At 43.0% G+C, this 20,859-nt stretch overlaps 1 protein-coding gene across 1 annotated transcript in view; it reads right to left on the bottom strand.

Annotated features, from left to right (window-relative positions):
• GMNC (geminin coiled-coil domain containing) overlaps nucleotides 1-4,839 on the bottom strand; it is a 42,515-nt gene extending 37,676 nt beyond the window's left edge. Inside the window, exons 1-2 of the mRNA XM_056563558.1 lie at nucleotides 4,679-4,839; nucleotides 4,404-4,488 (exon numbers count right to left, since the gene is read on the bottom strand). Coding sequence (XP_056419533.1) covers nucleotides 4,404-4,488; nucleotides 4,679-4,839 — 246 coding nt within the window. The remainder of the gene's footprint in view (nucleotides 1-4,403; nucleotides 4,489-4,678) is intronic.
• Nucleotides 4,840-20,859: the final 16,020 nt, after the last annotated feature.

The raw sequence follows: 20,859 nt of genomic DNA, 5'->3' as shown, positions 1-20,859 counted from the left end.
CTGTGCTCTCTCCTGTCTGATAGGACTCCTCTGTGCTCTCTCCTGTCTGATAGTACTCCTCTGCGCACTCTCCTGTTTGATAGCACTCCTTCGTGCTCTCTCCTGTCTGATAGTACTCCCCTGTGCTCTCTCCTGTCTGATAGTACTCCTCTGTGATCTCTCCTGTCTGATAGTACTCCTCTGTGTTCTCTCTTGTCTGATAGTACTCCTCTGTGCTCTCTCCTGTCTAATAGCACTCATCTGTGCTCTCTGTGAAGTATATTAGAAAGGTTAATGTTTTACCAATATATACGGCAAATACTTTTTTTTTTTTTTTGTATCTGACAGTGCCTAATTAAGGAACTTTGGCTATGAGTTGCCAAACATAAAATAAATCAAGTTCTGATAGAAGGGACACCAAAGAAAAAAATAGAAATAAAGCTGGTTAAGATACGGGGAATTCAGAAATAGTTATATTCCTTGTGCAGCTTGCTGGGGACTTTCGTCAGTAATGTTATTGGGCTTGGATTTTTATGGGATAAAGGCAAGCTTTTTAGACCAGAAAAGCACAGGTGCTGAAGACTTCTAGTCACTGGCCTAGGTGAGAGTTAGTCTGCAAGTGATATTGCAGTACTGAAGACATGAACACCACTTCTTTTCCCCTCCCACCACTGCCCCTGCTTGACAGTCAGCTGGAAACTGAGCCCTAATTTTTGCTATGGTGCCTCCTTTGATTAGACCCAAGGGGCAAATATAAATTGGTTCCACATGATCCTGAAGCTAGACCGGATGGTAATTTCATCATGGTAAAACAAGGAGATTTGTCTGAAAAGGTGTAATATAAAACTAACTGTGCTGTTGGGCTTTGATGAATACCAAAAAAAGGGGGGAGTGGAAAGCTCAACAACAAAAATGAGGTGAACTGAGTGCACCTGTACCCGCAGGTGTGGAGGAGAAAATGTAATAAATAAATAACAGAATCCCAGTCCTCAAATACTTCAACCAAAAACGGATGTACTATGGATATTTGGTGAAAATATATAGTATTTAATAACACAATTAAAATAAATATAAAATAGATCACATATAGGCATTCAAATACCGAATATTACAATCATCCCATATTACATGCATTCTAACCCCATCCTTAGTGCCTGACAATGTTGAGTGTTGCTGTTTGCGCTCTGTGCTGATCGCTACACCGGAGAGACCAGACGTGGTCCTCACTGAGGCTCGATCGGGGCCGGTTACATCCAGTGTTGGGAGCCAGAACACAATCAGACAGAATCCCTTTTGTTTCTACCTTCAATAGGAACAGTACGCACATAGCAAAAATTATACGTAGAAACTGGACACTAGTGAGCAGAACACTTAACATCAAGGAACCTCCAGTGATGGCATACAGGAGAGGAAGGACACTTAAAGATAGTTTAACAGCATCTGACATAGGTAGCCTTAAACAGAAAACGGGTCAAACTTTGCTAAGTAAATTAAAAAATGGTAATTTTCCTTGTGGGTCATGTAGTCACTGTAATAACATGGTGAGAGGGGATACCTTTCATCATCCTTATACAGGACAACATTTTAAAATTAAAGATCACTACACATGCCGTTCGAGCTTTGTGGTGTATCTTATACAATGTCCTTGTGGACTCAATTACATTGGAGAAACAACTAATGAATGCAGAATACGTCTAAATGGACATAAATCTTCCATCCGCACTGGAAGGAGGGATTTGCCCATTCCCAAACATTATCTGGAAATGGGGCACAATATTAGTCTGATTAGATTTCGTATAATTGAACATGTGAACCCATTACGTCGAGGAGGAGATAGGGAGAAATTATTGCGCCAGAAAGAGTTAAATGGATATATACGTTGGAGACTATGCACCCAAAAGGTTTAAATGTTGATTTTAGCTTGAAACCTTTCATGTAAATATGGTATTCAGTTTTCTATTTATTCTCTACCCCTGCACTTTCTTTCTAACATTGTTTCTATTCTTAACACTGTTCTTTCCTCCTTCTCTCTTTTTCTCTCTTTCCCTTTGCCCCCCCTTTTTTTTCCCCTTAACAACCCCCCCTCTTTCTATTTATTTTTTATCTTTATTATTATTTATTTTTGTATATTTTATTTTTTATTTATTTTCTATTTATTTTTTATTATTTATTTTTTATTATTTATTTTTTATTATTTATTCAATATTTTTTATTTATTTTTTATTTTATTTAAAAAAAAATTCTTAGATTTTATTTTTAATTTTTATTTATTTTTTATTTATTTTTTATTTTTAATTTTTTTTCTTATATTTGTTTATTTTTTATTTTTTATTCTTCATTTATTATTTCTTTATTATTATTTATTACTTTTCAGCTTTATTTTCAAGTTTTATTTTGTATTTATTTATTTATTATTTATTATTTTTTATTTCATTTATTTATTTATCATTTTTTTTATTTTATATTATATCTCATTTTCCTATTTATTATTATTTTTATTTATTTTTCTTTTCTTATTTTTCCCTCCTTCCCTTCCCCCTTCCCCCTTCCCTTCCTCCTCCCCTCCCTTTCCTCCCCCTCCTCCCTCTTCACCCTTTCCCCCCCCACCCCCACCCCCTTTTTTTCTTCTTCTTTTTCTTTCTCTTTTTCCTTTTTTATTCTCTTCCCCTTTTTCTTTTACACTTTATCCTGTTCTGGATTTATTTGCACGATTCGTTAACATCTCATGTTTTTAAATAATATGATGTGTACCTAACACTCATTTTATTATTCTTTATTATGCTTTATATTTTAGATATATTGGGATCACATCACTTGTTTTTGTAAAAGGACCTTCACTGCAGCCACGATCATAGAACGCCATTCCCGCAACCATCCTGCATTACAGTATTACTATTACAGTTTAATATTTGTTTTTGATATCTGGTATACAAGAATAAAGTAATTTCTGCAAACCTTTTTTGATTATAATACTTTTTGCCCATAGATATACTATTGATAAGCCAAGGGTATGGACCCGATACCCACTGCGCATGCGCGGACCGACAGGTTTGACCGCAATACGTCATACATGATGACGCGGTCGCCGGACCCATTGGCGAAGCCGCAGTGGGTAGACAGTGACGTGCACGGGTTAGGCCAGCCCCGCACCTGATTGGCTCGTAATGTGTTGAGCGATCGGAGGCGGATATGACGTGGTCATGGGCATGATAATCCTCTGACGCATGCGCAGATGCTTTGTTTACAAACATCTACATTAACTGAATGTGGCAGCGATGGTTGCGATCGGCTGGCAGACGAATTGACAACGATGGTTAAATGGCTGAAAGTGAAAGTACCTTCCTAATCTTATGTATTTACACAGGTTTTTATGACACAAATCAGTATCTATGCACATTGATTGTTTTGTATATGTAATGTTGCTATGACAACTGAGTTCTTACTATGATTGACATGATGGATTCCCAATGGGATCTGAAAGGAAGTGTGGTGTTGGATAACTACACATTCACAACACATGAGTTGTATCCAATGAAATACACTTGCTGTATATATATATATATATATATATATATATATATATATATATATATGTGCACTTTTAATAATGATGTTATGCTTGATAAAGGCTATTGTTGCCGAAACGTTGTAACTTTTGGGGTGAATAAAGAAACCAGCTTATGAAGATCCTTGACCTATTGGTGCTGTGATTCCTGGACTTTGCATACACTAACAACAGGCTGGCTGCCTGGGTGTTTCACATGCACGGAGGTTAGTCCCCGGTGCTGTCTCACGCCAATTCTTGTTTTTATTTTATTATATACAACTAGCCATTTACTAGTCACATCACACACACACACATATATATATATATATATATATACACACACACACACACACACACACATATATATGTACACACATACACATATATATGTACACACACACACACACATGTATGTACAATTCAGGAGGAAATGGCACCCTCTTTAGCTGTGCACCCCTCCCCCTTTCTCACAGGTGGAGTTTTAAATGGATCCAGCATGTCACCCAGTCAGAGGCTACATGCCCAGCAGAGGTGAGTGGATAGTTGAGTGTTAGGCTCAGAATTTGTGCTAGGTTCCATCCTAAATGAGGCCACCTCCCCGTGGTGGATGGGGGACACGTTTTGATCAAAAAGTGCGCTAAGAGCCTCAATTTTTTTGACCAATGTGTGCTGCTGCAATCCTCTTTTTTTGTATATATATATATATATATATATATATAGATTAGTTAGGAGTAGCCGTATTAGTCCAGTGATGCAAAAAGCAAAATCATCGGTAGTTGCAGTATCTTGTAATACCTTTTTTATTGGACTAACAAGATTATGTAGAGACAAGCTTTCGGGATTCCTCCCTTTATCAAGTCATAAGCATTTGTATTACTTTTTCAAAGTGAGATACAATAAATGAATGCCATTTCTTGAAAAATCTCTTTGTGTCCAAGTCCCTATTCCTCTCCACATCCAACCTGTCAACCCCCATGAAAACTTTTAGTTGAGGTATAAGCATTGGCAAATCTAGAGTATTTGTTTCTAACTAAGTATTAAATAGACATCTCAGAGCAATTAGGAGCTTAACAAGTAAAAATTGAGGGACCCTATCCTCCCCTCACCCCCCTGGTGGAATAGCAGCATCTGAGGCGTAAAAGGGAGCTGTACCTTCCAATGGTCTTTAATATAGGAACACACTCTATGCCAATAGTCTGCAGTGAATGGGCAGTCCCATACTCCATGATAAAGATCTGTGAGTGTTGTCTGGCATTTGGGACACTGCGTAATCCTATCTGGGAAGGATGGCGTAGGGAGAATATTAAAGCCATATAGAGCTGCATGCGCCATTTTGAAATAAGTCCCCAGCCACCTTTCATTAATAACATTTTTATGGACTGCCCCCCAACCTGCTAGAACCTGTCAGGATCCGGTGGTGCAAAGGCAGTGATCAAGCAAAGGCATTCTTTTTGAGAGAAGTAAAGGGATGCCAAAAATCTTCGCCCTTCCTTCCACGCCATAATGGTGTCCCTGAGCGGCATCGACCCCTTGACTGTAGCAGGCAATTTAGCATAAGTGAGCAGTAATGCTGCCAGGGCCCCTTCCACCGTCAGATTTGAATAATAGGCCAAGCCATGGAGCCAGTCCATCACGTGGTGGAATAGACAAGCTATATTATATCCCCTGACATTTGAAAAATGTACTCCCTCTCCGCTTTTCCCAGCATGAGTTTTTGCAACACATTTCTGGGACGTTTGCCTTTCACAGGAAACGGGTAAAAGCTGAATTGAGGTGCCGGACATCATCTGCCGACTATCCATAGCCGCCAGGACCTTCCGGATGTTTGTAACCGCCGAGCGCTTCTTAACAAAGCCCACCTGCTGATCCCCAATGAGGGAGGGTAAAAACATGGCCAGTAGGTCAGCTAACATTTTTTATAGCAGTTTCAGATCTTGGTCAATGAGCGAAATGGGGTGATAGGAGCCAGACTCCAAAGGATCCTTGCCCAGTTTGGGAAGTACCTTAGTATACGCCCTTTTGGCTGATGAAGGTAGGACACCAGACTGCAAGAAACTATTGAAGTGTTTTGTCAGAGCAGGAACAATTTGGTCTACCAGGGGCTTGTAAAACTCGCTCGTATATCCGTCCGGGCCTGCCACCTTGCCATTAGCAAGGGAGCGAATTCCCGCTTAAAAGTCCTCCCCTTCTACTGTAGGGCTAGGGAAAGTAGAAGAAAAAAACAGGGATATGCGCCCCTAGTGAAGGATGTTTATAGGTGAGATGAAAACAAGTTAAGTTGTAACACTCACCTATTTTCGTTGTGCTGAGAGCACAACATCTGTGATAGCCTTAGGTGATGTCTCAGGTCTGCAGCCACGGTCCTCTGGAGCAAAGGTGATGTCCCAGCAGTGTAAGTAACAAGAAAAAAGCAAAGTTGGGCCGTTGGTGGCGCTGGTCCTGATGGAAAGAAAGCTCTGTAGACCCTTCTCAGTGTCTAAATGTGGTTTTATTAGCACAGAAAGCAACGCGTTTCTGGTCCGAACTGGACCCTTCGTCTGGCAGTGTGCATGCACACTGCCATGCGAAGGGTCCAGTTCGGACCAGAAACACGTTGCTTTCTGTGCTAATAAAACCACATTTAGACACTGAGAAGGGTCTACAGAGCTTTCTTTCCATCAGGACCAGCGCCACCAACGGCCCAACTTTGCTTTTTTCTTGTTACTGTAGGGCTAGGGGCAGTCGAGTATAGCTCAGTATAATAGGACCCCAGAATCACATTAATTAAATGTGGATCAGTATTGGTTCGCCCCTGGGAGTCTCGTAAAGCTAAGACATGTGCCGGTGCATAGGCCCCCTTCGCTATTCTTGCCAGTAAGATTCCCGCCTTGTTTCCATGTGTGAAAAGATCAGCCTCAAAGTGGGACCGGGAGATGCACTCCTTCCTATCCAGCCACAATTCTTGAGAAGTCCTTGCTTCCTGCCATTTGAGCTTACGGGCCAAGGTAGGAGAGGTGATAACATTAGAGTAGGCCTCCAACAGCGTTACACTAGCCTTTGCATGACCCTCCATACTCTTATGCTTAAGTGTGTTACTATATGCCAGAATCTTACCCCTAAGGACTACTTTCGCCGTCTCCCAATAAAGTGTTGGATTATCCCTATGTGCTGCATTGTCCATCTCAAATTTCAGCCACCATCCCTTCGAAAGGCTCATGAAGGACTTGTCCTTAAATAAGTAGCATGGAAAGTGCCACAGGAAGTCAAAGCCCTTGAGGAGGATGGCAGGAGCTCCAAGACAACTGGCGAGTGATCCGAAATGACAAGGTCATGGATGTCCACTGTCCGGAGCCTGGGGCATACAATTGGACTGACCATGAAATAGTCAATGCGGGACCACGAGCCATGTGCATGTGAAAAGTGTGTGTACTCACAGTCGTCCGGGTGCAGATGGCACCAAGAGTACATCAGTCCCATCAGTGTTAGAAAGGGAGGGAGTACTTTATCACTGTGATGTGCAGATAGTGGTTGCATAGAGGAGCTTTTGCGGTCGATAAGGGGATCTACCACTGTAATGGAAACGGAGGTGGAGAGGTTAGGAGGAGAGGCCCACAAGAAAGGACTTTTTTCAGGCATATGTGGAGATCGGATTCCCCACCCAGGTCACCCCTTCATACAGCACTTTTATGATAGTACATAAAAGAGACAAACAGGAGAATGGCAAACAGAAACAATGACAGCAGGAATCACAGTAACAAACTCTCCCCCTTGGCAACAGATCAATGAGGAACACAAAATAACATAACTTCTTTCCTAGATACACTTCTCCCCCGGCATCTAAAGCTTAGAGAAAGTGAAAGTGTAGCAGAGTATCAGATCCCCTTTGGGCATCCTCCTAGCATGGTCAGAGAAAGCAAAACCACCCTAGGGGTAACAGAGATCAATATTAAGCACTTAATAACAGATAACACCTGGGCTCCCCCAGGTACTAAGCAGGAACACATCAGTCACAACAAAATACTCAATCTGGGGAGGTAGATCTGCTACTCCTGCTTCTACTGCACCTCCCCGCTGATTTCCTCCGTTTCCTAGTTTCTTCAGTTGAGCCCGGATGACTGTCTCTGCCCTGGAGAGCCAAGAGGAAGTGTCGCTCCGGCCCCTGGGTGATAGAGAGCAACAAGGAGGGGAATGGGTGTGAGGAGGGTGACCCGGTTCCACCAATAGATCTTGAAGAGCCGCAGCTGTCAGTGATGGATGAGAGGAGAAGGTTCCATCCGATCAGAACACTTTCAGGTTAGCAGGGTATTGTAGTTGGAAGTGTTTCTTCGCTTTGTAAAGTTCTGTGCAGATTTTCCCATAAGCTCTCCTCCGCTTGGCAAGTTCAGTGGAGAAATCTTCAAAGAGCAGTATAAAAAAAAAGTTTTTGCCTGGAATACCTCTTTAAGGCATTGGACAGGTTTCTCTCACAGAACGCTTGGAGATCAGATGAAGGAGGGGATTAACTAACTCCCACTAAGCGTAGGTTATTGCGGCGGGGGCGGTTTTCCACGTCCTCCAATTTTTCCCTAACATAACATAAGTCAGTTTCTGACTGCCGCAATCTAGTAGCAAGGCCACTATTCTCATCCTCCAAAGCAATCATTTGTTTTTCTGCTCAATCCAATCTGCCAGCTTGAGTCCCCATTTCTGACTGAATACGTGTCAGCGTAGAATGTATGGTATTCTCCAGTGTCTGCTGGATGGTAGGGGTAATCATATTTGACCAATGTCGCTGCCAGTGATTGCAGGTCCATGGGTGCGGATAGCGATATGTCTGCTGCTGCAGTGACAGCTTGCTGTGGGAACTGAGGTAACACAGATGAGGACCCCTCCTCAGGGCTCCCAGATACTTCCATATCAGCCAGAGGGGCCAGCAGGGCCCTTGCAGGAGACTGGGTCTGTTCTGAAGTAGAAGTATGTACCGCTGTGGTGGGGTCCTGCCATTGTTGACTTTTGTGGATAAATTTCTCCATCCTGAGCAGAATGAATGTCCACTTAGGAGGCAGAGGGTTATGATAGGTATAAGGAAATTGTCCGCTGTATGCCACCCAGATATGAAGGCAAATTGTGGGGTAAACTAGGCAAAGTTCCTGGATTAAGTGTGTAGCTGTACTCTACAGTTGGGCTACATTCAGCAAGGGGATGGAGGAACTGTTATGGTGAGGTGAACTGGAGGTGCAGTGCTCCCTTACTGCTCCACTGATTGTAGCATGGCTGGAGCTGAGAAAACGGCGGCAGCCCCATATTCAGCGTGGGGCCGCCGAGTACAGTCTGATTGGACAGCCCCCTGGATGACTCACCATCCACTGGGAAGAGCGGTGCAGGGAAGGAGCGTCTCCCGGAGTGTGGGGATCACAGGCCCACTGCCGCCGGCCTGGAAGATGGCGAACTCTGTGAGGAGATACGCAGGAGCCGCAGTGCTACAGAGCGTCTCATGGACCTGCGACACGACTTCTGGATCCCTGGTGGAGCTGCTGGGGCCCTCAGGAGCATTAGCAGGTGAGGATGAGTGGTGGCAGCTGGTCTTCGGTGCGGGTATGGGACCCTGGGTGTGTGGAGCTCTGTCTCCCTGCTCCTCACATGCCCGCACCGGAATCGGAAGTTCGACTTTGGTATTTTTTTTACGTGTACTCCATCAACTAGAGGGTTCCTAGTAGCCGGATTCCTTATGTTCAGACATTTATTGAATCAATTAGAGCAAGATAAAAAAAAAAAAAAAACACATAAAAATGTGTCCACAAAACTTAGGTAGGTTGCATTAAAGAGCTTGTCACATACTGGAATAATAATATATTCTTAGTAATATTACCAGTTAAGAGATTTTACCTTTTATTGTATTGTCCTAATTATAGCTAATTTCCTGTTGATAGGTTGTGCTTAATTCTGTTACTGAGGCTTTATTAATTGTAAACTGGATGGATCATTAATTATTTATCCTACATTGTTATTTTTAGATATATCCACATTTCCATGCCAAACAATATGTTTTGTTGGATTTGGCAAGACCCTTTTTCATTTACTTTCAAGGTGTGGATAGAGTAAGCTGCAATCACTTGTGACCTGACTGTTGGAGAGATGTGTAGAGTTACAATACAACACTCCCACTAAACATGAACTGATCCTTCTCCATCATTGACACATTCCTGCACTTAACTCATTACATGCACTGGTAGCTTTAATCTATTCATCTATTTACTCATTTGTTCAGCATTAGAATTTTCATATACACTGCTCAAAAAATAAAAAATAAAGGGAACACTAAGAAAACACATCATAGATCTGAATGAATGAACTAATCGTGTGAAATGTCCTTTAATTGAGAAAGTCCGTTAGTCCGGCACTGTACTATATAACCTTATGGCGATTTTAATCCTTTATGCAGGAGTGTAGTAGGTGGGGTGCTAAATCCAGGAGAGCACACAACGCTATGTTTACAATTTAGTTAGTATACATAAAGGATAGCACTCACCACCTCTGGAAGTTGTAGAAAACTTTTATTTTTATTGCATGTGGATCATAAAGTGACGGTGTGCGGCAACAGGCATGATTTGCAGCAGGCAAGGACGCCAGGGCGCTCCAGGCACTGATGACAGCTGTTTCGTAGGAAACTCCTACTTCTTCAGATCATGCCTCCTGTCGGCGTCAGTACCGGTTATAAGACCTGTAGGAACTGATGTCAGCAGGTAAACATGTGACAAAAAAGTGCAGGTGTATTAACCAACAATTAAAATATCGCAATGCAAAACAGAGAATAGACAGGAAGGTTTTAGATCTGATTGTAGTAATACACATAGCTCAAGTTTATAATTTAATTCTAAATTCCCTTGTGCATCCATGCGGAGGATCCATTTAGCCTCCGCACGGAGAAAAGCTTTTTTCCTGTCTATTCCATCAGAGGGTGGGATCTTTTGAATCTTGAATAATTTCATATGCACTGGGTTGTTATTATGGATTTGTTGAAAATTTTCCATTATTCTTGGTGATCCCTTTCCTGATCTTAATGAATATGCATGTTCGCGAAAGCGGATGTTCATAGGGCGGGTGGTGCTGCCAATGTTGAAGTGTCCGCATTTGCAGGTAAGGCAATAGATGACATAATCTGAACGACAGCACATTAGTTCTTTTATTCTGACTGGGACACCCCCCCCCCCAGGTAAAAGTATTTACCTGTTGCGTAGTGGGGGCACCAGTTACAATTTTTGCATTTGAAATTACCTATGGGGAAAGAATCACTTAGCCAGTTATGCTTAGTAGCAGAATATTTGCTAAGTGTCAGAGTATCACTGAGATTGGCTGCCCGTTTAAATGCTATCATAGGTTTGTTTTGGGCATATTTACCTAGAATTGGATCTTTTTGTATGAGATACCAGTTACGGTATATTGCGTTTCTGATGATGTTTGACATAGTACTATATTAAAAATGTAAACAAAATCTATGATCTTTGATAGTAGTCTTGCTTTTCTTTTTAATTGATCTAGCTAGTAAGGTGTCACGATTTTGTTCATTTGCCCTATTGTATGCTTTAGTTAATATAGTATGTGAATAACCTTTCTTGAACAATCTTTTGCTTGCTTTTCGAAACTGGATTGGGTACTGTTTATTCGCTTTAACCTTAAAAATTGCCCTTAGGGAACATCCATTTTTGGATGTTGAGGATGATAGCTGCCGTAATGCAGTAATGTGTCGCCGGCGGCGGGCTTTCTGTAGCCCATCGTTTGTAACTCACCATCTTTTATTTGGAATAGTACGTCCAGAAACTCGAGCTCTTTAGTACTTGTTTTAAATGTACATTTTAGGTTCATATTATTTTTAAGGTTGAGTATTTCAATGGAAGTTTTGAAGTCCGTCTCTGTTCCTGTCCAAATTATCAGGACATCGTCTACAAATCTAACATATCTTTTCACATATTTGAGATATTGACTGTCTCTGGAAAAAATGAATTTTTGTTTGAAGGCTGCGACTTATAAATTAGCCAGGGTACATGCCACCGTTGTTTCCATGGCTACGCCTACAGTGTATCATGACAGTGTATCATGTGTTGTTAAATTGAAATACATTATTGGACAGGACCAGAGACAATGCTTCCACCACAAATTCAACAAAATCCTGTCACCTATTGGTTTTTTTCTAACAATTCTGATGCACTTTTTTGTAATCTTATGAAATACTTTCGTCTTTACATAGTTGAATGTGCGGACAACAAAAATCACACAAAAATTATCAATGGAAATCAAATTTATCAATCCATGGAGGTCTGGATATGGAGTCACACTCAAAATCAAAGTTGAAAACCACACTACAGGCTGATCCTACTTTGATGTAATGTCATTAAAACAAGTCAAAATGAGGCTCAGTAGTGTGTGTGGCCTCCACGTGCCCATATGACCTCCCTACAATGCCTGGGCATGCTCCTGATGAGGTGGCGGATGGTCTCCTGAGGGATGTCCTCCCAGACCTGGACTAAAGCATCTGCCAACTCCTGGACAGTCTGCAATGTGGCGTTGGTGGATGGAGCGGAACACAATGTCTTAGATGTGCTCAATCTGATTCAGGTCTAGGGAACGGGCGGGCCAGTCCATAGCATCAATGCCTTCCTCTTGCAGGAACTGCTGACACACTCCAGCCATATGAGGTCTAACATTGTCTTGCATTAGGGGGAACCCAGGGTCAACCGCACCAGCATATGATCTCACAAGGGGTCTGAGGATCTCATCTTGGTACCTAATGGCAGTCAGGCTACTTCTGGCAAGGACATGGATGGCTGTGCGGCCCCCCAAAGAAATGCCACCCCACACCATTACTGACCCACCGCCAAACCGGTCATGCTGGAGGATGTTGCAGGCAGAAGAACGTTCTCCATGGAATCTCCAGACTGTGTCACGTCTGCCACATGTGCTGAGTGTGAAGCTACTTTCATCTGTGAAGAGCACAGGGGGCCAGTGACAAATTTGCCAATCTTGGTGTTCTCTGGCAAATGTCAAACGTCCTGCGTGGTGTTGGGCTGTAAGCACAACCCCCACCTGTGGATGTTGGGCCCTTACACCAACCTCATGAAATCTGTTTCTGACAGTTTGAGTGGACACATGCACATTTGTGGCCTGCTGGAGGTCATTTTGCAGGGCTCTGGCAGTGCTCCTCCTGCTCCTCCTTGCACAAAGGCGGAGGTAACGGTCCTGCTGCTGGGTTGTTACCCTTCTCCATGTCTCCTGATGTACTGGCTGGTCTCCTGGTAGCGCCTCCATACTCTGGACACTACGCACCACCTGCATTCAAAAGTGACCAAAACATCAGCCAGGAAGCATAAGAACTGAGAAGTGGTCTGTGGTCACCACCTGCAGAACCACTCCTTTATTGGGGGTGTCTTGCTAACTGCCTATAATTGCCACCCGTTGTCTGTTCCATTTGTTCAACAGCAGGTGAAATTGATTGTCACCCAGTGTTGCTTCCTGAGGGGACAGTGGGATTTCACAGAAGTGTGATGAGTTTCATTGTGTTGTTTAAGTGTTCCCTTTATTGTTTTGAGCAGTGCATATTGGAGCATTGGAGTAATGTATACAGATTTTCATTGTTTCTCTACGTAGTTGTGGAGTTGCACACATATTGTCAGACTATTGACATAATTATTTTATGATATATTAATAAGAAATATCTTTAGGTGTGGTTCTAGGCACTGGAATATCGACAGAAGTCTGGGTTATGTCTCCTGAATAGAAGGTGGCTCATGCTTAGTACTGAGCCCATGCATATTGGTAGCTGTTACCAAGCTGTTACCAATCCTGGCTAGTCAGGATGGAGAACATTTAAAACAGATTGGGCTAAGTTCATATTACCGCTGAGCTACTACCCATTCATGGTCCGCTCAGCGCCAAACAAAAAAGCCGAACTGGCCCTTTGCACAATTGACAGCACAGGGTCCTAACTGATCCAGTTGACTTAATTGGGGTCTGTAAGGTGTCCGTTGTTTAAGGGGAGTTGGGCAGAGAAAAATAGTGAACATGCTGTATTTTTTCTCAGCTCAACTCCTGTGTTTTTATGACAGAACTCTCCTTAGCAGAGCTTAGTGGAGAGTGACCTTACAAAAACAACCAGACACTGAGGAAAGAATTACAGTTTCTATATTTTTAGTCTTATCAACATCAAAATAAATCTCTTGACACCAAAAATGATGCATTACTTAACCCCTTAAGGACGAAGGGCATACAGGTATGCCTTTGCGTCCTGGTACTTAACTCCTTAACTCCTTAACGCCGCAGGACGTAAATGTACATCCTGGTGAGCTGGTACTTAGTGCACCAGGACATACATTTATGATCTATGCATAACCGCGAGCATCGGAGTGATGCTCGTGTCATGCGTGGCAGGTCCCGGCTGCTGATAGGAGCCAGGGACCCGCCCGTAATGGCGGACATCTGTGATTGCGCGGATGTCCGCCATTAACCCCTCAGATGCCATGATCAATACAGATCACGGCATCTGCAGCATTGCGGACATTAAAATGAATGATCGGATCGGCCGCAGCGCTGCCGCAGCGATCCGATCATCCAGCATGGCATCCGGAGGTCCCCTCACCTGCCTCCGCTGCCTTCCATGGGTCTTCTGCTCTGGTCTGCGATTGAGCAGACCAGAGCAGAAGATGACTAATAATACTGATCAGTGCTGTTTCCTATGCATAGCACTGAACAGTATTAGCAATCGAATGATTGTTATAAATAGTCCCATATGGGGACTATTAAAGTGTAAAAAAAAAAAGTACAACAAGTAAAAAAAAAAAAAATGTGAAAACCCCCCTTCCCCAATAAAAACGTATGCTTCACCCCCAAAAAGTGTAAAAAAAATATATTTTATGTACATATTTGGTGTCGACGCGTGCATAAATATCCCAACTATTAAAATAAAATGTTAATGATACCGTACGGTGAATGGCGTGAGCGTAAACAAAAAAGTCCAAAATAGCTGCTTTTTTTTTTACAGCTTTTTATTTAAAAAAATGAATAAAAAAGTATTAAACATAGCAAATATGTTGTCTATAAAAAGTACAGATCACAGCGCAAAAAATTAGCCCTCATACCACCGCTTATACGGAAAAATTTTAAAGTTATAGGTCTTCAAAATAGGGGGGATTTTAAACGTACTAATTTGATTAAACAGTTTGCAATTTTTTTTTTAAACAACAGTAATAAAAAAGTATATTATCATGGGTATCATTTTAATCATATTGACCCAAAGAATAAAGAACACATGTCATTTTTACCGTAAATTGTAAAAACGAAAACAAAACCTTTTTAATTTCCCCACACAAATAGTATTTTTTTGGTTGCACCATACATTTTATGGTAAAGTGAGTGATGCATTTCAATGGACAACTGGTCGGGCAAAAAACAAGCCCTCATACTAGTCTGTGGATGAAAAAATAAAAGAGTTATGATTTTTTGAAGGCGAGAAGGAAAAAACTAAAATGTAAAAATAAAATGGTCTGAGTCCTTAAAGGGGTTCTCCGGTGCTTACACATCTTATCCCCTATCCAAAGGATAAGGGATAAGATACCTGATCGCGGGAGTCCCGCCGCTGGGGACCCCCGGCATCATGCTCGCAGCACCCCGTTTGTAATCAGTCCCCGGAGCGTGTTCGCTCCGGGTCTGATTACGGGCGACCACCGGGCCGGCGGTGTGTGACGTCACGCCTCCACCCCCTTGTGACGTCACGCTCTGCCCCTCAATGTAAGCCTACGGGAGGGGGCGTGACAGCTATCACGCTCCGAACGCGCTCCGGGGACTGATTACAAACGGGGTACCGCATGCAAGATCACGGGGGTCCCCAGCGGCGGGACTCCCGCGAGCAGGCATCTTATCCCCTATCCTTTTAATAGGGGATAAGATGTGTAAGCACCGGAGAACCCCTTTAAGGCCCAAATATAAAAGAGTTATGATTTTTTGAAGGCGAAGAGGAAAAAACGAAAATGTAAAAATAAAATGAGTCCTTAACCTCTTAAGGACCCAGGACGTACGGGGACGTCCCCGCACCGTGGGCTTTAAAACCCAGGACGTCCCCGTACGTCCTGGCATTTTCCGGGCCCTGCCGCGCGCCGGGCAGAGATCGGAACCGGATGCCTGCTGAAATGCTTCAGCAGGCATCCATGGCAAACGCCGAGGGGGGCCATGTAGGGAAATCGCCCTTGCGAACTGCGGCGATACCGGGCTGATCGGGTCTCTGGGAGCCGACCGCCCGGTAATTTTGCATGATCCCAGCTGTCACAGACAGCCAAGACCAGGCTAAAGTATAGGAGCGAGGTGGCAAGCCTGCCACCTCCTCCCATACCCTGCGATTCCTTGGTTAGTTAACCGACCAATCGCAGGGGGGGGGGGCGGTTGAAGTCCGGAGAGGATGGGAGGAAGACCGGAGGACGCGGCGGGGGACGGGGGAGTGCTGGGGACCGGCTCCGGTACTTACCTCGTCCCTGAAGACCCGTATCCCGGCGATAAAGACGGTGGCGGCGGCGACAGGTGAGTGGATCTTCAGCCACGGTCGGGCCCTTTACAGCAATGACCCTGTATACTACAACTCCCAGCATGCCCAGACAGCCCTTGGTGTCTGGGCATGCTGGGAGTTGCAGTTTTGCAACTTCTGAAGGTCCACAGTTTTGGGACCACTGTGCCCTTCCAGATGTTGCAAAACTACACATCCTCAGCATGCCATTACTGTCCAGGCATGCTGGAAGTTGTAGTTCTGTAACATCTGGCCCTTCAGATGTTGCAGAACTACAACTCCCAGCATGCCTGGACAGATTTGGCACACTGGGAGTTGTAGTTTTGCAACATCTGGAAGGGCACAGATTGGGAACCACTGTATTAGTGGTCTGCAAACTGTAGTCCTTCAGATGTTGCAAAGCTACAACTCCAAGCATGCTGGGAGTTGTAGTTCGGCAACATCTGGCTCTAAAGATGTTGCCGAACTACTAATCCCAGCATGCCTGAGAATGTTTGGGAATTGTGGTTTTGCAACAGCTGGAGGCACACTGGTTGGGAAACATTGTCTGTTTCCTAACTCAGTGTTTCCCAACCCGTGTGCCTCCAGCTGTTGCAAAACTATAACTACCAGCATGCACTGATAGACTGTGCATGCTGGGAGTTGTAGTTTTGCAACAGCTGGAGGTCCCCCCCCTGTGAATGTACAGGGTACATTCACATGGGCAGGGGGCTTACAGTGAGTATCAGGCTGCAAGTTTGCAATGCAGCAAATTTTGCACGACAGCTCAAACTCGCAGCGGGAAACTCGCTGTAATCCCCCGCCCATGTGACTGTACCCTAAAAACACTACACTACACTACACTAGCAAAAAATAAAATAAAAAGTAAAAACACTACATATACACATACCCCTACACAGCCCCTCTCCCCTCCCCAATAAAAATGAAAAACGTCTGGTACGCCACTCTTTCCAAAATGGAGCCTCCAGCTGTTGCAAAACAACAACTCCCAGTATTGCCGGACAGCCGTTGACTGTCCAAGCATGCTGGAAGTTTTGCAACAGCTGGAGGCACCCTGTTTGGGAACCACTGGCGCAGAATACCCCTATGTCCACCCCTATGCAAATCCCTAATTCAGGCCTCAAATGCGCATGGCGCTCTCAGTTCGGAGCCCTGTCGTATTTCAAGGCAACAGTATAAGGTCACATATGGGGTATCGCCGTACTCGGGAGAAATTGCCTAACAAATTTTGGGGGTCTTTTTCTCCTTTCACCCCTTATGAAAAGGTGAAGTTGGGGTCTACACCAGCATGTTAGTGTAAAAAAATTAAATTTTTACACTAACATGCTGGTGTTGCCCTATACTTTTCATTTTGACAAGAGGTAAAGGGGGAAAAAAGCCCCCTAAAATTTGTAATGCAATTTCTCCCGACTACGGAGATACCCCATATGTGGGTGCAAAGTGCTCTGGGGGCGCACAACAAGGCCCAGAAGGAAGAGTGCGCCATGTACATTTGAGGTGATTTACACAGGGGCGGCTGATTGTTACAGCGGTTTTGACAAACGCAAAAAAAAATAAAAAATAAACACATGTGACCCCATTTCGGAAACTACACCCCTCACGGAATGTAATGAGGGGTGCAGTGAGAATTTACACCCCACAGGTGTCTGACAGATCTTTGGAACAGTGGGCTGTGCAAATTAAAATTTTTGTACAGCCCACTGTTCCAAAGATCTGTCAGACACCAGTGGGGGGTAAATGCTCACTTTATGCCTTATTACCTTCCTCAAGGGGTCTAGTTTCCAAAATGGTATGCCATGTGGGGGTTATTTTGCTGTCCTGGCACCATATGGGCTTCCTAAATGCGACATGCCCCCCGAGCAAAATTTGCTCTCAAAAAGCCAAATATGACTCTTTCTCTTCTGAGCATTGTAGTTCGCCCGTAGTGCACTTAAGGTCAACGTATGGGGTACCTCCATACTCAGAAGAGATGGGGTTACAAATTTTGGGGGGCATTTTCTGCTATTAACCCTTGCAAAAATGTGAAATTTGGAGGGGAAAAACACCTTTTAGTGATTTTTTTTTTTATGTATGCAAAAGTTGTGAAACCCCTGTGGGGTATTAAGGCTCACTTTATTTCTTGTTACGTTCCTCAAGGGGTCTAGTTTCCAAAATGGTATGCCATGTGTTTTTTTTTTTGCTGTCCTGGCACCATAGGGGCTTCCTAAATGCAACATGCCCCCGAGCAAAATTTGCTCTCAAAAAGCATTGTAGTTCACCCATAGTACACTTCAGGTCAACTTATGGGGTACCTTTATACTCAGAAGAGATGGGGTTACAATTTTTGGGGGGTCTTTTCTGCTATTAACCCTTGCAAAAATTAGAAATTTGGGGGGGAAACACACATTTTAGTGAAATTGTATTTTATTTTTTTACATATGCAAAAGTTGTGAAACCCCTGTGGGGTATTAAGGCTCACTTTATTCCTTGTTACGTACCTCAAGGGGTCTAGTTTCCAAAATGGTATGCCATGTGTTTTTTTTTTTTTGCTCTTCTGGCACCATAGGGGCTTCCTAAATGCAACATGCCCCCCAAACACCATTTAAAAAAAACGTACTCTCCAAAATCCCCTTGTCGCTCCTTCGCTTCTGAGCCGTCTACTGCGCCCGCCGAACACTTTACATAGACATATGAGGTATGTGCTTACTCGAGAGAAATTGGGCTACAAATATAAGTATACATTTTCTCCTTTTACCCCTTGTAAAAATTCAAAAATTGGGTCTACAAGAACATGCAAGTGTAAAAAATGGAGATTGTGAATTTTCTCCTTCACTTTGCTGCTATTCCTGTGAAACACCTAAAGGGTTAAAACGCTGACTGAATGTCATTTTGAATACTTTGGGGGTGCAGTTTGTATAATGGGGTCATTTGTGGGGTATTTCTAATATGAAGACCCTTCAAATCCACTTCAAACCTGAACTGGTCCCTGAAAAATTGTGAGTTTGGAAATTTTGGGAAAAATTGGAAAATTGCTGCTGAACTTTGAAGCCCTCTGATGTCTTCCAAAAGTAAAAACACGTCAATTTTATGATGCAAACATAAAGTAGACATATTGTATATGTGAATAAAAAAAATTATTTGGAATATCCATTTTCCTTACAAGCAGAGAGCTTGTGAGGAAGTTAGAAAAATGCAAAATTTTCAAATTTTTCATCAAATTTTGGGATTTTTCACCAAGAAAGGATGCAAGTTACCACAAAATTTTTACCACTATGTTAAAGTAGAATATGTCACGAAAAAACTGTCTCGGAATCAGAATGATAAGTAAAAGCATTCCAGAGTTATTAATGTTTAAAGTGACAGTGGTCAGATGTGCAAAAAATGGCCGGGTCCTAAGGTGTAAAATGGGTCCTTGGGTCGGGTCCTTAAGGGTAAGCGTACTCCGGGTACTCCGTTGGAAAACTTTTTTTTTTTTTTATCAACTGGTGCAAGAAAGTTAAACAGATTTGTAAATTAATTCTATTAAAAAAATCTTAATCCTTCCAGTACTTATTAGCTGCTGAATACTACAGAGGAAATTATTTTCATTTTGGTACACAGTGCTCTCTGCTGACATCACGAGCACAGTGCTCTCTGCTGACATCTCTGTCCATTTTAGGAACTGTCCAGAGCAGCATATGTTTGCTATGGGGATTTTTTCCTACTCTGGACAGTTCTTAAAATGGACAGAGATGTCAGCAGAGAGCACTGTGCTCGTGATCTCAGCAGAGAGCTCTGTGTTCCAAAAATAAAATAATTTCCTCTGCAGTATTCTTTTTATAGAATTTACAAATCTGTTTAACTTTCTGGCACCAGTTGTTAAAAAAAAATAAAAATTATAAGTTTTCCACTGGAGTATGGACACAGCCCATTCCTACCTGTAATAGTGCAAAAAAAAAAAAAAAAAAGTGATTTATAACTCAGTACCTAATCCTAACCATATACATCAAATTTTTATGTGTCTAGCACCTCCCTCAGTATGCTGTCTGCTCACATCTCCCCTAGCATATGCAAAACTACAACTTCCAGCATGTCCTCACTGTCAGGGCATGCTGGGAGTTGTATTTTCACTAATGCTAGGGGAGATGTGAGCAGACAGATGGTTACATCTCCCCTAGCATTAGCAAAATTACAACTCCCAGCATGCCTAGACAGCCAAGAGCATGTTGGGAGTTGTAGTTTTACAACAGCAGGATGCACCCAGTTGGGAAACAATGGTCTATATGGCCCAGGCTTCCTCCCTCCCCTGCTATTGTGGCTCCATTTTCGTCGGATGCTAAGTGCTGCTGCTCCAACCACAAACAAACGGTCTCCCCCCGGTCCCCGCACTCCACCGGCACCTGTCCGCTGTCAAGCACTGCACCGCTGCTCCCCTGCACTCAATGGGACTGGGACATTCTTCTTACTTCGCCAATGCAGATCACAGCCGCACTAACTGTTCTTCTATTATGTGAATTGACGGCTTTTGTATTCATTTGTGGGTCTCTGACCCAATTGTTTGATGATTGTTTGGTTTGTTTCTATCGGGGATGCCCAGTTTACTTTGTATTGTAAAACCCAATAAAAATTATTATTGAAAAACAATCAAAAAGTCCCATAAAAAAAAAAAAAAAATTACAGATAAAAACTATGAATCCCGGCACAAAAAAATTTGCCCTCATATAGCCCTGTATGCAGAAAATAAAAAAGTTATAGAGTTCAGAATAGGACAATTTTAAGCATACTAATTTGGTGCATGTAGTTATATTAAGTTATAAGAGCTCTCTGTTGACACCTCTGTCAATGTCAGGAACTGTCCAGGAAAGGTTTGCTA

Source organism: Hyla sarda, chromosome 3 (assembly GCF_029499605.1).
Source record: "Hyla sarda isolate aHylSar1 chromosome 3, aHylSar1.hap1, whole genome shotgun sequence".
NCBI lineage: Eukaryota > Metazoa > Chordata > Amphibia > Anura > Hylidae > Hyla > Hyla sarda.
This window is presented reverse-complemented; position numbering and strand designations above follow the sequence as displayed.